Consider the following 15,515-nt stretch of genomic DNA (forward strand, 5'->3'; position numbering starts at 1 on the left):
TGAAGACTCTGGAACCAGTAGGGCAAACATTTCTAGATGTCAGCATTGAGCCTAGAGCCGTGGCTCCTGGTTAAGAGTGCTTGCTGTTCTTCTAGAGGACCCGAGTTTAGTTCCCAGTATCCACATTTGGCATCTCACATGGAACTCCAGCTCTGGGCGGGGCGGGGCGGGGCGGCTCTGACAGCTCTTCTGGCTTTCTCAGGTACCTGCATGCAGGTATGCATATGCACACATGTAAAATTTAAAATCTTAAAAGTATGTGTGTGTGTGTGTGTGTGTGTGTGTGTGTGTGTGTGTGTGTCTGTGCGCGCGCGTGTGAGCAAGGATGTTCTGAATAGGACTCAGAAAGCAGGTGAGAGATGGGATTTCATGAGATGAAAATACTTCTGCACAACCAGGGAAACAACAGAGTGAAGACACAGCAAAACGGGAGCCTGTTTTCAAAAGCAGAAATACAAATGGCCTGTAAAGATGAAAAACTGTTGAACCGGCCATCAGAGAAATGCAAATAAAAGCTGCATTGAGATCCCATCTCACCCCAGTCAGAATAGCAGTCATTAAGACAACAACAAACAATGGTTTGGATGTGAACACAAGAGAAGCCATATGCACCGCTGGTGGGATATGAACTATGGAAGTCAGCGTGGAGTTTCCCCAAAAGACAAAAAAGTCACCCAGCCACCACTTCTGGATATTGACTTAATGCCGTCACCACAGGACAGAGACACTTACACCTCAGTGTTTGTTACAGCCCTGTTCTCCAGAACTGACTTGTGGAACCAAGTGTCTGCCAGGACAGAAGCGAATGAACAAAGCGCAGTGTGTGCACACAGTGGATTGCTTTCAGCCATTGAAGAAGAAGCCATTTGCAGGAAATGAATGCTGGATGGAGATCATCCTGTTAAGCAAATGGAGTCAGCGTCAGGATGACAAACTCCAATGTCTTCTCTCACTAATGGGTTTTAGACTATATATATATATATATATATATATATATATATATATATATATATATATATATATATATATATACACACACACACACACACATATATACATATACATACACACATATATACATGCACACACACATATATACATTACATACATACATACATACATACAATCATGTATGTACAGATGATGTAAATGTAAAAGATTCTAGGGATAGTGGAGAGCCAGGAAGAGGAGGGTAACAGGATTGGAGGGAGGAATTCTGTTCAAAGTACATTATATAGTTACATACTTGCCTCATATACCAAATACAATAAAATAAAAAATAAATGAATGGGATTGGGAAGATAGCTTAGTCAGTAGGATGCTTGGTAGACAAGCATGAGACCTCAGCATTCCATCCTCAGCATCCACGTAAAAAGCTGGTTGTGGTGGCTCCTGTTTGTAGCCCAGGGCTGGGAAGGCAGAGACAGACAGAACCCTGGGCCTTCTTTCCCAGACAAGCTAGGCTAATTAGTGAAAAAGTTAAAAAATAAACCCAAGAGGATGGTGCCTGAAGAACAGCACCCAAGGTTGACCTCTGCGGTAGATACATGCGCGCGCGCACACACACACACACACACACACACACACACACACACACACTGCACATATGCACAGACACTGTAAATGCTTGATAAGTTTAAAGCTGCTGAAAAGGCGTGGCACATAGCCACGGTGATATGTTAGTTACTTCAATGGGATCATCACACACTATAGCCACCTATTGAAATGTTGCATTGTACCTCCAAAATAACATGTATAATTTCTATGCATCAACTTAAAGCATTTGATTAAAAATTGTGAGGGGGAAAAAAAAAAAGAACAGGTTTCTCTCTCCCCTGCATCTCTGCTTCTTCGTCTTTCATACCAAGCAAATCAAGTCCACTTCTCCAATGATGAACTTTTCAAATTGCATCATGTGCACTCAGTGAAACCTCCTTAGCCACTGACAGAACTAGTCCAACCAGAGAAGACGTTAGCACTGTGACAAGCTGAGGGGCTGGCCTCTTTCCAGCTCCGAGCCTTAACACCACTGGCTACATTCTATTTGATATCTCTGTCAGCATTTTTTTTTCTCTGCATCATTTGTGTAAGTGCAGATTTGTTCTGGTGTTTCTGTGTTTTCGGTATGGTTTTCCCCCTCCATGGGTGAATGTACAAGTTCTAAGCTTAGACACAAACCTGGACTAGCCATGAGTCTATGCAGCGCCCCCTGCAGGGTGCAGCTGTCATGCCACATCCTGGGGCACACACCCTTTTGCCCACTGCTTTGAGCCTCCCTAGTCTTCTCTTGTGACTTTAATTAAGCCCCCTGTTTTTGCTACATTACATCTTTGTAGTTTAGTGTTGTGGCTTTTCTTCAAGCACATTCAGTTGTCCTTAAGTTGACACGCCTAAGAAGAAACAACTCAAAAGCCCCAAAATGCTGTTCCCCAAATGGATTGAAAGCTACGACTCCTACACCCCAGTTTGATTGGCACTGCCTGGGAAGCACATGGAAGCTGATGCGTGGCCCATTGCATCAGGAAGCGCCGAGATAGACATCTGCTGCAGTTCTGAAATAACCCAGGACCTTCAGCCATGACCCAATGAGCAAACGGCTCCAGCTGACAATTCTCCTCATCCGAAGTCAGATTCATCCGCCCTGTTCCAGTTCGGTGGCAGTGCTATGTACACAAGATAGCCAATGTCTGTTTTTAGATTGCATGGCAAACCATACCACAATTATCCGGAGGTATTTTGATTTGAGAGCTCAAAAAAAATTAATAGGAAAATAAAATATTGATGGTTTTGGGTATTTTAGACTCTCTGTTCCCAAAACACTGTCACTAGTTGCCATAGGACAAGCCTAAGTAGATGCAGCACATTTTAGAGAAATAGTGTCATAATTTCTGACACGTTTTGATGTGTTCTCACACTTCAGAAAGGAGTTCTTTTAAATGGGTATTGCTTGTGGAGAAATAAATCTTCTTCGGATTCCTTATGTGGTAGAAGAATAAAGGAATTGAAAGTAAGGGAATGACTTTTGTTGTTTTTTAATCTCAACCTCTAAAGTCTAGGGAATGCCTCCGACAACTAACATGGACCTTTGGGACCGGGGCCTGATGGGGCTGCCAATGAGGCTCAAGGGTAGGTGTGGGGGAAGCGCTTTTCCTTAGGAAGCTTGTGGGTGCTTACAGCCAAACCTGCAAAGTTTGCATTTAAGCTCATAGCTCCCCCCTCATATTTCTGGAAACATGCCAAGGGCTTCCAAGTGGCCCTGAGGCACTTAAAGTGACTGTTCGTTCTGTTCAAAGTTGTCACATCCACTCTTTACTCAGAACCGTTATGTATTTGAAGGCACTGAAACAAAGATATCACCTATATTTTCTCCATCCATAGTCTGATAGCAATGTTTTATGCCATCTGTCATTTTACCAAAAATATAAACAGATAATCCTGCAACAAAATCTGTTTTTTCTCCCTCCCTTTCCTTTGATCTTTGCCTTCTTCCTTTCCCTTCCTGTTCCTTTTTCCCCTTCCTCTTCCTTTTACACGGTCGGCGTCTTGAGTGCCGATCACCGCAGATTGCCGGGTGACTGCTGAAGGGCTCATCCGGGAGGGGAAAGGCAAGTGACGTCACTCTGGCCTGCTGGCAGATCGGCCTTGTGTCCTGGGTCCTCACATGTTCTCTTCCCCTCCCAGGGCGTCCTCTCCAACATCTCGTCCATCACTGACCTCGGTGGCTTTGACCCAGTCTGGCTTTTCCTCGTGGTAGGAGGAGTGATGTTCATTCTGGGGTTTGCTGGGTGCATCGGAGCGCTTCGGGAGAACACCTTCCTTCTCAAGTTTGTAAGTATCGCAGACTGTCCCCACCTTGAGAGCCAGCCTCTTTTACACCAGGATGGCAGTCTTAACTGCAGGCAAGATGGTAAGCGTACCAGAGGCCTTGGCCACACACACACACACACACAAAGTATGGCCCAGGCCATTTTTATATCTCAAGAACTCTTCAATCCTGCCCGCTCTGCCCCTGCCCTAGACATGCCTCCTTGGCAGCGCAAGTACCGCCCAGCCTTGCCATGCACACATGGAAGTTTTGTGCTTCTATGCAGCAGACTTGACTCCAGTCCCTACAGTAGCTTTAGGGAGGACTGAGATGCGCTGTGTGTGTGAGTGTGGGTGGGGAGTGTGGTAAATAGAAAGCTATACAGATGATGCCTAGAGGAACTAGGCCCTGGCCTGGCTCCTGTAGCCTGTCCAACTCGCAGTGTGAATAGACATGGCAGGAGGTTAAAGGTGGATGCCCTCCTTTGTTTTAAGGTACTTTTCAGGGTTTGTGTGACTGCGGTATTTGTAGGGGAGGGACTCTAGCAGAAGGTGTGGAAGTATTCGGGACAAAGCAGAGAAGGAACAATAAAAACCTTCCCTTTGGAGCCCCTTTCCAAGCAGAAGAATGGCAGGTGCCTGCATATTGGAATCTTACGTAAGAACAGTAAATATGGCTGCCTCTGTGAAATAGAACCACAGCTTCCTTGTTGATTGATGCCATCGGATGTAACTTCAAGTTGCTTTCTATTCCTTGGGAAAGTAAGGAGTAAGCTCGCAGGGCCCAGAACATGGTCGTTTCTGCCAGGTATTTGGTATGGATTGAGTTTGGCCTTATCATGTGTGGAGGCTGGCATGCTAGTGATTTCTGTAGAAGGAACATTCACTCTCCTCTCCACGAGCTGATAAGGGATCAAAAGGCCTGCCTCACTGTGATGAGGGAGGACACAGGAATTCCCAGAGAACAATGCTATTTCATATGTTCATATGGCATCTCCACTGACTCATCTTCTGGGGTCATTTTCACTTAAAACCAGAGCTTATTGTAGAACTAGTCTGAACAGCCCTATAGTATATGGGTGTCTGCTGCGGGGGGGGGGGGGGTTCTCTGGTCTCGTCTCACAAGCATCTGTCTCTAAAAGGAGACTACCATGCCACCCTAGGATAACCCGTCTCGAATGGGGGCAGCTCTGGTTCCCTGAAACTCTTGGAGGCTGTTACCCCAAATCTTTTCACGTGGCTCACACCTACACAGAAGACCTGGGGGCGGGGCTCGGCATTGGTCTCAGGCACAGTCTAATGAGGAGCTGGCTTCTTCCGGTTCCTTGTGCGTGGTGGGAGTGGCCTCCGATCATTTCCTGCAGTGGGAATGGGGGAGTTAGCTCGCAGAGGCAGGCATGTGTGTCTGCCAAATACCTGATATTGATTGAGTTTGGACTCAATATTGAGTGTATTATATAACGAGAGAATTCACCAGGGCAGCTGGGAAAGTGCACTTCCTTAACCTTTGGAGGTGAGAGCAGACATCTAAGATCTTGTGTGTGTGTGTGTGTGTGTGTGTGTGTGTGTGTGTGTGTGTGTGTGTGTGTATGGCTGCCCAGCTGTTCCGTGCACATGCGCATCCATTCGGGTTCTGTTCTTTCTGTGATGTGAGGACTCTGTATGTGTCCATGTTTGCAGTGGTACCCTGTAGAGGAAGTGGGGTTTTATATGAGGAGGAAGATGGGGAGCACAAATGCTAATTTTCTTATTTTTTCTTTTCAGAGGAAATTTTAGTTTGAAAGCATTAGTACCGCTGGTAATTAAGAACTATCCATTGTATGCCTCACTGAGAACAGCTTGGAAGGCTGAGCTGGGGGCTGAGAAGTAGAGTTTATGCCTTGGCGTCCTGTGTGGTCCTTCTGGCTCTCGTCCCTCATGCCCCACAAAGAAGCCCTGGTCGCTCCATGCCGTGTGAATGGCCACACCCCACAACATGTCCCCCTAATGTTTCACCTCAAGACCACAAAACAGTTTGCAGAGAGTAAAGATGCAGGGGAAGGAAGTGGGGACATGCCCGCATGTGGAACTGGAAGTCAGGATGACTAAATTGAGACTCTTTGAGGTATCTGGGTGAAAGGAATTTTTCCCAGGGTTCTGAGCAGTTACTCCACAGCCTCTTGCTCTCTAGCCTTTGACCTTGTTGTCTGCCTTAGCCAGAAGGCTCCTTTTGATTGTGCTGTGGTGTTCTTTAAAGTGTTTCCTGAGGTTGGCATTTCCCAGGCAGGAGGCAAGAGCAGCTGGTGTTCCCGAGCAAGCCCTTACCCATGATTTCATTTTCATGACTGGAAACTGTTTTCATGTCACGGTCACACCCCCTCCTACTTCGCCTCTGACCTCTTTAAGATGAACGGATCTATTTCACGGTGGATAGGAGGTGCGGGGAGGAACTGAAAACAACAAATCCGCAACAGGATAATGTAGTGTATGTGACATCAAGCCACGGTAGCAAATGACGGGTGACTGTAAAACACGGGGTAATCTAGGAAAAGGCTTCTTAGAGGTCGGCGGAACCTTGTTCGTATGTCTGGCAGTGCGTTAATCGAGAGCCACTTGTTAGGCCGTCACATGGGTCTAATGAGAAGTTCCTGTGGCTCATGTTTGGTTTGGGCTCTGTTGGTTAAATCATCAAATGGGACCCCAGCAGCTCTAAACTGTGATTAGGAAGCGATCTTTTAATTTTTTTTTTTTTAAAGCCCTTTCTTGAAGTGTAATATTGAACACATGAGCAAACCTTAAGAAGTAGAAGGCCAGGCTGAAGAGATAGCTCAGTGGTTAAGAGCACTGTCTGCTCTTTCAGAGGTCCTGAGTTCAATTCCCAGCAACCACATGGTGGCTCACAACCATCTGTAATGTGATCTGCTGCCCCTTCTGGACTGCAGTTGTACATGCAGGCAGAGCACTGTATATGTAATAATAAATAAATAAATATTTAAAAAAAAAGAAGAAAAAAAAAAAAGAAGAAGAAGCAGAAGGCTCCGGTTTGGAGATGTACACAAACCGAATGTGATTCCAGCCCTGACTCCGTGTGACCTACCATGTAATCACCCCCTGTTGTATGTTTCTTTTGTCTTAGTTTTCTGTGTTCCTGGGGATCATTTTCTTCCTGGAGCTCACTGCTGGGGTGTTGGCATTCGTTTTCAAAGACTGGATCAAAGACCAGCTGTATTTCTTTATTAACAACAATATCAGAGCCTACAGGGATGACATCGATCTGCAGAACCTCATAGACTTTACCCAGGAATACGTAAGTTCCATGTGGAAAAAGTTCTTCTCACAAGGGTGACTCCCACAATTCCTTGTGCGTCTTTGCCAGTTGAAGACGCCCAGCTGACTTTCCTGCCTACTTCCCGTTATTTGCTTGTTTGTTTGTTTGTTTATCCTTAATCCGAGGCTTACATTCACATCCCAAACACAAATGTTCTGGTCTCATTTGTTTCAACTTGTGTTAAATTAGACAATGGGACAACTCTTAAGCAAAAACGGTGATTGTCATGGCTGTCCCCTTCCCAGACTTTGAAGAAAGTTGCTTTTCTTTATGTTTAAAGCATTATTTGATTAAATATGCATTTTCCTTGTTCCTTCCCCTGTAGCTCACAATAATATAATTAGCCGGGTATTTGTTTATAGAGTTTCTGACATGTACCTACCCAGACAGCCCATATGTACAGTCCAAACCAAAAACGTAGAAACTCGTAAGGCCTGCTGGCTTCCAGCAAATGGAAGATAAGCCAACCCTGCCTGCCACACAGGTGTCTGAGCATGACTGTGTGACTGACTGTCCCTGTACTTCCTGTACTGAAAACGGAACAGGCAGATGTCACATCACTCAAAATGCAAAGTGGCACAGATGAGGTACTAAGAGACACACCATCTCATTGACCTTGGACTGAAAAACTTGAAGTCTTTCAGCAAGAGTGAAATGAGAATAAAACAAGCTACTGTCTAATCCATAAGGATATTCAGATAGTCTAGTGCTGTCTTATAGTAGGCTTCAGATGGTACTGACCCTACAGACCTGCACTGGGGGGAAAAAAACCGAGTAAGCCAAGTGAACTTGGTCAGTGGTGTCTGTGGCACTAAAGTTTAGAGCAAGATCAGAGGCCACACAGAAGCTCAAAGCAAGGCTTTGAGGTGGAAGGGTTGAGTCAAGAAGTCAACACTGTATCAGCAGTGGGTGGGCGTTGAGGACAGCCATCCTTCCCTGGTGTGCAGCACTGGCCTGAGGTCATGGTTTCGCTCAGTGGCTGCCGAGCAGCTGCTGTCTCGAGCAGGCATCCTCCAGTGTGAAATTGAGCCCTGTTTCACCTGCTCAGCAGGTATCCATGTTGTTAGGTCATAGTGGATGCAAGCACACTGCTTTCCAGGTCTTCTCCCTGGCTCGTCTGCATGACAAAGCTGATGGGGCTTTGTGGGGGAATCTGTGGTGTCCAGCCCAAGCCCAGAGCAGCAGCCCAGCCTGACAAACACATTCACCCGTGTTCCTGAAGTGCTGCCTGCTCTGCTCAGCAACACTGATCCATAGGATTCTGTTCTGGAGTTAAATATTTTGATTAGCTGTGGGTCCTTCCTTTGAGCCCTAAAATGGCCATGGGTTGAGTTTTATTTACCTAAGACACCAAAGATAATCAGGTGTGGGAAGTGGTGGGTGGGGTGACATTATAGCCATAATCAGTCCCCTTTAAGACCCACCCAATTGTCAGGCGTGGTAGAACACACCTTTATTACCAGCACTCCAGGAGGCAGAGGCAGGTGAATCGCTGTGAGTTCGAGGCCAGCCTGATCTACAAAGTGAGGCCAGGACAGCCAAGGCTACACAGAGAAACCCTGTCTGGAAAAACAAAAATAAAAAACCAAACAACAACAACAACAACAAAAAGAAAAGCACCCAATTGAACATAAAAAACTCTAGCATAACATGTGGGGGGTGGGGAAAGGGAGGACTGCCTCTGACCCTTTGACAGGAGCTCTGGTACCTGAGATTTCCTGAGATTTCATCACTTCCCCTTGGTGGAAGGTCTAATGGGGCAGAAGAGGGAGGGAGGGAGGGTGGAAACAGGAAGATGAGAGTGAGGGGATAACAATCGGGAATGTAATATGAATAAATTATAATAATGAAAATTAAGCCTCTAAGAGTATAGAAAGGTGGGTTTTGTTCTGTGTGTGTGTGCCTGTGCATGCGCGCGCGTGTGTGCGCGCGTGCGCGCGTGTGTGCGTGTGGTTGTGGAGACTGGACCAGAGCCTCACCCATGTTTAACCACTGTTCCCTGTTGTTCACTGTCTGTGAAGTGTCTCTATAGTGATAGACACATCAGAACTCCTCAAAATGCCTAGTGTTTATCTGATGCCACTTACACTCAATGAAACTGATTAAGAACCATTAAAATAAGAGCACATCCTTAAGCACAACCACCATCGCCTCATTATACATTACCGCTGTTGCTTGTGTTTAATTTTTCCTTCTAGAAGGTTCTGGCTTATCCTTCTAGAAAGTAACCAAGCCAACTTGGGAAGCCTTTAATTTTGACTGAAGTGAAGTCTGAGGTGCTGGACCTGGCAGGGCTAGCCTAGCTGTCATGGGTGTGGGGCGCAGATGGCTGGCACCTTTCTAACTCTCTCCTGTTTGCTCTAGTGGCAGTGCTGTGGGGCTTTTGGAGCTGATGATTGGAACCTAAATATTTACTTCAATTGCACAGATTCCAACGCAAGCCGAGAGCGGTGCGGTGTGCCATTTTCCTGCTGCACTAAAGACCCCGCGGTAAGAGCCGCTGCTCACTGCTGGTAGCTGAGGGCCCCCGCACCCCGCCCACCTGTGAGGGAACAGTGACTCCTGTCTCAAACTCTCTTCTCATAGACCCATGCCTGGCTGTAGGTCCTAGAGGAGGCAGATGTGCGCCGATCTTCCCAGTCAGGACAGGATGACTGGAATTAATTTAGCAAGTGTGTGCTGGTTCCTATACTGAGCCTTGGTGCGTGTTGGCTCATGGGACGTCAGGAAGGGAAGTTCCTTCTCTGGGGTGAAAGAAGCAAAGCAAAACAAACAAACAAAACAACAACAGTAGCAAAACAAGGCCTGTGGAGGACAGGTGACTTCCCCCAGATCGTAATGCTGGCAGGTGACAGAGTTGGTGCCAGAGCCAGGCAGCCTGCCTGGGTCTCTTGTCCCTCCTTTATGAGAACGCAGGGCTGTCTCCTCTATAGCTTGGGCTGAGTAAGCCTTATCTTCTCATCTGAGTTCTGGGCCAGGACTTAAGAGGAGGGACTGAGACATGACAAGGTGGGAATGCTGCTTGGGGAGCCACGGTGGCCAGAGAGTGGCACAAGGGTGCCTGCAGTGGCTGCCATTTGGGCCTTACTTTAAAAAGAAATTGTAGAACCCATGCATGCTGCCCCCTTTTAATGGCATGTCACACTGTGTGCGTGGTTTGTAGAATGAAAAAACAAATACCCAAACCTTCTATATTGTAAGTGAAAAGACAGAACTGAGGGTTAGTGTGGCCCCTGTGGGAAGGTCCTACTGTCCTTCCTAGACAGGCCTGCCCTTGCCCACAGTGGAGCACAGTGGCTACAGGCAAATTCCACAGCCCCACCCCCACCCCACCCCCGCCACCCGCAAGGCTGGAGGCTATGGGACTCCTTCAGCGAGGATGGGGTTTTAGGGTGTTGAGCTGCTGCCCATCCAGGGGGCACATCATCCTGGGCTGAATGTCATAAGAACTGTGACACCCTGTATGTGACACCCAGCTTGTCTTCCTCCTCTGAGGCGGGTCAGTTGGCAGCAGGATGCCTAGCTTAGGCAGCCTGGGCACGGACTGGCCAGCATGACAGCATTTCTATCTCCGTCCTACCTCAACTATCTCCAGGAGTCACGAGGCAACTGCAGATCCCTCAGTAGGTCTGTCTTATGCCGTAAAGTCTGAGCTCGTGAGCTCCCACCTCTGACCCTCAGAGGGGAGGAAGCAGCTAACTCACAGTATCTCCAGCCAGACCCTACAGATGTTAGGCAGCCGGTTTGACATTGGCAGTATTTTGCAAGGATTGAGTTTCACTTTTCTCTTCTTTCTTCCCCAGGAAGATGTCATCAACACTCAATGTGGCTATGATGCCAGGCAAAAACCAGTAAGTGATACCTGCCCCTGTGGCATACGTAGCACACAGGGTTTTTTGTTGTTGTTGTTGTTTTGGAAGGAGTGCTTGCACATGCCCAAGGCTGTATCTGTGATGCTCTGCTCTCTTCCTTTGTAAAGGAAGTGGACCAACAGATTGTAATCTACACAAAAGGCTGTGTGCCCCAGTTTGAGAAGTGGCTGCAAGATAATTTAACCATCGTCGCTGGTATTTTCATAGGCATTGCATTGCTACAGGTAAGATGTGGGTCCTTGGTGGTAGCTCAGACAGTAGCGCCCGGGGAGATGAAGCCAGGACAGGATCTTGGCTTTGCCTCCTCAACCCCATATCTTCAGAGAGACACTAGAGGTCTTGGGAACAGACCAGAAGGAGTGGGTTTCTGTTTATTGAAGGTCTGCCTTTAGATCCGGGAACATGTCAGGAAGTCTTTTCTCCCGGTTGTCAGCTGGCATCCATCGTTTCCATGGGCTTAGAGGACTGCGCTGTGACAGCTGGGGTGGACATGGCTGCTCAGAGGATTCTGCAGCAAGGACAGCGCTGTGTGCAGAAGTACGTGTCGCGTTGTCTCCCATCTCTCAGGAGCAGCTTGCCAAGGTGCTGGTGAAGGCAGCAGCCTCAGAAGCCGCCCCCTGCTGCTGCTGTGACGCTTTCTGTGGAGGTCACGCACAGGCACACAGTTGAAGGGAATGAAGTCTTAAGTGAGTCAGAAGTCACCTTGTGTTCATGGACTACAAGCCTCAGTATTGCTCAAGTAGCAAAATTGCTCACATTGACCTAGAGACTCTGTGCGCTGCATCTCAGTTCCACCCTCCTTATTCAGTCATCGGCAAGCTGGGCCTGATTCCACAAGAGACCAGAGTAGTCAAACAAAGTGCAAAAGAACAGAAGAGGAAGAATCCAGGTTTCCTACTTACAACTTAGGACCACAGAGTAATAGGGTTCAAGACAGTCTGTGCACTTGTAAGGTTAGCCATCATAGATAAATGGGATTAGATTCCAGACCGACTCTCCCTGAGCTCTGTATACATAAAGGAATTGAAACTAGGCAGTGGGGAACAAAGCAGAGCGTCCCCAAAGATGGAAAAAAAAATGACTCAGTGGTTAAGAGCACTGGCTGATCCTCTAGAGGACCCAGGTTCGATTCCCAGCCCCTACATGATAGCTAACAATTGTCTGTAATTACAGTTCCAAGGGATCCGATGCCCTCTTTTGGTCTCCATACACACTGTGGTGCACAGTTACGCATGTAGGCTAAACACTTACACACATTTACAAAAGAAAAAAAGCTTTTCAGAAGGCGGGGGGGAAGTGTTGACAAATGGTATAGAAATCCTGATTTCCTGTGTAGAAAAGAATGATGCTTAGACACCTATCTCATGTTGTAGTTAAACATTAAAGTAGATCAAAGACCCAAATATAAGTGTGGGTGCTGTGTGCCTTAATCAATGTAAGCTTTGAAAGAGTGAAGCATGGCAGCCAAAATAGAACAAAGCTAATGGCACTTCATCAAACTATGAACTTATACACTAAAAACCGACGCCATTAAGTTTACTCACAAAACAGCAGAAAATGTTTGTGAGTAGTTACCTGAAAGGGTCTTAATTTCCTAAACTATATAAACAAGGCTTTTACCAAACAAGAAAAAAGGCCAGCCTGGGCTACCTAGCAAGACCCAGCTTAAACATGGAGTGTTTCAGTAGACGTTCCTCTAGCAAAGATGGACAGGGCCTATTATTGCATATGAAATTGATGTCACTATCATTTGTCATCAGAGAACTGCAAGTCAAAATGGCCGTGAGATAACCTTTACACACAACCAAGGGTGGCTATCAATAAAAAAAGCCAGTGGGTGTTCCTGAGGATGTAGGGAGGAAACAGAAATGGCTCAGGTCTTTGGCAAATAATATGGTTACTGTGTGGCCCCACAATTTTCCACGAATGCAAGCAAAAGGGATGAAAAACCCCATCTGCCAAAGCATTTGCACACACGTGTTCACAGCAGCAAGAACTGGAAGCAAATGAAGAACCCACCAGTCGATTTTAAAGACCTTGCGGTGGGCTTAGTACTCAGCCATCAAACAGGAATGAGTCAAGCAGGTGTGCGCTGCAAGCCCACAGTCTCAGCCCCAGGGAGGCCGAAGGATGACAAATTAGACTGTACAGAAAGACCGCGTCTCAAAAGCAAAGCAAGCCAAAACGACTAGGGCAAACTGGCTGGGCATTTCTTTGCGAGACTCATCACAGTTTCTTTCTTCAGCTGCTTTTGTGTAGAACCCAGGACTGTATCCCTTATCTGCGCCTTGATGCTCCTCCCCCCCCCCCCCCCCCCCTCACTGCGGGCCCCCCCCCCCCCCCCCTGTGGGCTCTTCTTCCCCTTCTGAGTCAGCAGTCAGGACTGGCCTCTCACCACATCTTCACAGTGCCCCTGGGAGTACCCCAGGGTCTACCCACCCTCACCTCTGAGTCATCTCAGCCCACCTGTGTCCTTGCCTCAGAGCCAGTACCCATGCAGTCAGCCTGGGGCTCTGCCTCCCACTGTGACCTTGTGTCTGGGGATCCCCCCCCCCCCCCCCCCCCCCCCGCCCCGCTCTCTTGAGATGGAGGAAGCCCAGGAACTGATGAAGTTGCACGCCCAGGGAAGTGGTGGGCTCTTCCTTCAGAATGTCACAAGTCTGACCTCAGCAGGGAGAGCAGGGCAGGAGTGACAGTTAGTTCTCCAGCCAGACAGGCTGGTCACCAACAAAAAAACGTTCCCTGCATGTGTGACTTCAGTAAGGCTTATTACCTGAAAGAGCAGGTGAGATCCATAGAAGGAGTGGGTGCCCTTGTGACCCACCTGTGCAAACTAGGCGCCCCAGCTGAGCTTCAGCCTTACTTCCTCATACACACACGTGTGACATAGCTCAGCCTTCTGTACATTGTATAAAATGGCCACTGAAGTTCTTAATTTGTACCATATAAATAAAGAAAATTCGTAGTTGGTCATGAAGTTTTACGACACTGTGGTCAGTGCCTTACAGGGCAAACAAAGAGAGGTTTGTTTAGGCCTGTGATTCAGGGGATAGTGCCCATGGTGGGGAAGACAGAGATGCCATAGCAGCAGCTCTGAGGCTGATAACTCATTTGACAGGTGTCCCTGGCAGCACACTTCTGCTTGCTAAGCCACAGTCTCAAATGTCCTGCTACCTCCCCATACAGTGCCACTCGCTGGGGACTGAGTTTCACGTTTGAACGGTGCATGAAGGAAGTCCGCACATTGTCTAGAGCTGTGTTCGTGGCTTGTCAGCATGGGGCAAGTCCGAGAACAAGGCACATGAGACCTATCTAGGCCACAGGGAGGGAGGTTTGGAAATGATTCCTCTTGGTACCAGGTTCACCTGAGGGCAACGGACAGTTTCTGAATTTAGCACTGAAGAGCTAATAGAGTCATATAGAGTCATGCTAAAATTACGGGTTTTTATCTTTTCTCTCTCCACTCTTTTTTTTTTTTTTCAGTTGTTGGGGTTTTGTTTGTTTGTTTGTTTTTTCTTTTTGTTTTTGAGAGAGGTCTCAGGCATCCCAGGCTAGTCTCAAACTTGCTGTGTAGCCCAGGATAGCTTCTGATGTCCCTGCCTCTACCTACCCAAGCGCTGGGATTATGCATGGTTTTCTGTGGTGCTGGGGGTAGGACTCCGGGTTTTGTATATGTGGGACAAATGATGCGAACTACCTCACCATTCCCTGTAGATCAGGTTAAGAATCAGATTACAAAAAAAAAAAAAAAAAATCAGATTACCAAGCAGAGAGGGTCAGTCTCACTGGCCAAGGAAAAGCCAAAAGCATCTGAATTCCACCGTCTAACGTGGTTTCCTCTCCTCTTTTAGATTTTTGGGATCTGCCTGGCACAGAATTTGGTGAGTGACATCGAAGCTGTCAGGGCTAGCTGGTAGAACCCTGCGAACACTGCTGCAAGACACTGGACTGACCCCCTCTCTAACTGACTCTCCATGTGCTGGCCGGTGGCGGGCTGCGGAGACCCCCCGGTCACAGGCCTGCAGTCCCACCTTACGGAGCTGCCAAGAACTTACTTTCTGTGTGAGTAAAAGTGGGACGTGCTGCTCACTGATGGAACTCTTAGAAAGAAAACCAAGACAGTGTGAACATCACCAAGTCTGCACTGTGAAGCTCTACTGTAGCCATGAAGTGATGGCCAGATGGAAACTACCAGAAAGGGAAAAGAGCTGCATGTACTTGAATTTATGGAGAATACAGTGCTGTGCGCATCTTGGCTAAAACTTGGGCCCTTACCCCCAGGATCAGAGTGTCTTGGAATCTCAATGCGCATTTCAAGAAACCATTGCAACTGTCGTCCAGAGAAGAAAACAGCTGTCCCCTGGGTTCGGATTTTGAGATGGGTGAAATGGGTCCCATCATGTTGCACATAGGCTCTCTGTCCTGGATGTCCCCTTGCAAGAGCTGGGGATTTGGTTGCAACCAACTAGGGTGGCGGAGGTTGTGGTCCACATTTCCACAGGGCTGGTCTTCCCTCCGAGTGGCCAGCCTGA

The 15,515-nt window shown here is 47.5% G+C and overlaps 1 protein-coding gene across 2 annotated transcripts in view; it reads left to right on the forward strand.

The window, feature by feature from the left end:
- Tspan5 (tetraspanin 5) overlaps positions 1–15,186 on the forward strand; it is a 167,669-nt gene extending 152,483 nt beyond the window's left edge. For both annotated transcript variants that reach the window (XM_051166022.1, XM_051166023.1), the window contains exons 3-8: positions 3,682–3,828; positions 6,920–7,090; positions 9,476–9,601; positions 10,915–10,962; positions 11,091–11,207; positions 14,835–15,186. In XM_051166022.1, the coding sequence (XP_051021979.1) occupies positions 3,682–3,828; positions 6,920–7,090; positions 9,476–9,601; positions 10,915–10,962; positions 11,091–11,207; positions 14,835–14,900 (675 nt within the window). In that variant the 3' untranslated portion in view covers positions 14,901–15,186. The remainder of the gene's footprint in view (positions 1–3,681; positions 3,829–6,919; positions 7,091–9,475; positions 9,602–10,914; positions 10,963–11,090; positions 11,208–14,834) is intronic.
- Positions 15,187–15,515: the final 329 nt, after the last annotated feature.

This window comes from Acomys russatus, chromosome 23 (genome assembly GCF_903995435.1).
Source record: "Acomys russatus chromosome 23, mAcoRus1.1, whole genome shotgun sequence".
NCBI lineage: Eukaryota > Metazoa > Chordata > Mammalia > Rodentia > Muridae > Acomys > Acomys russatus.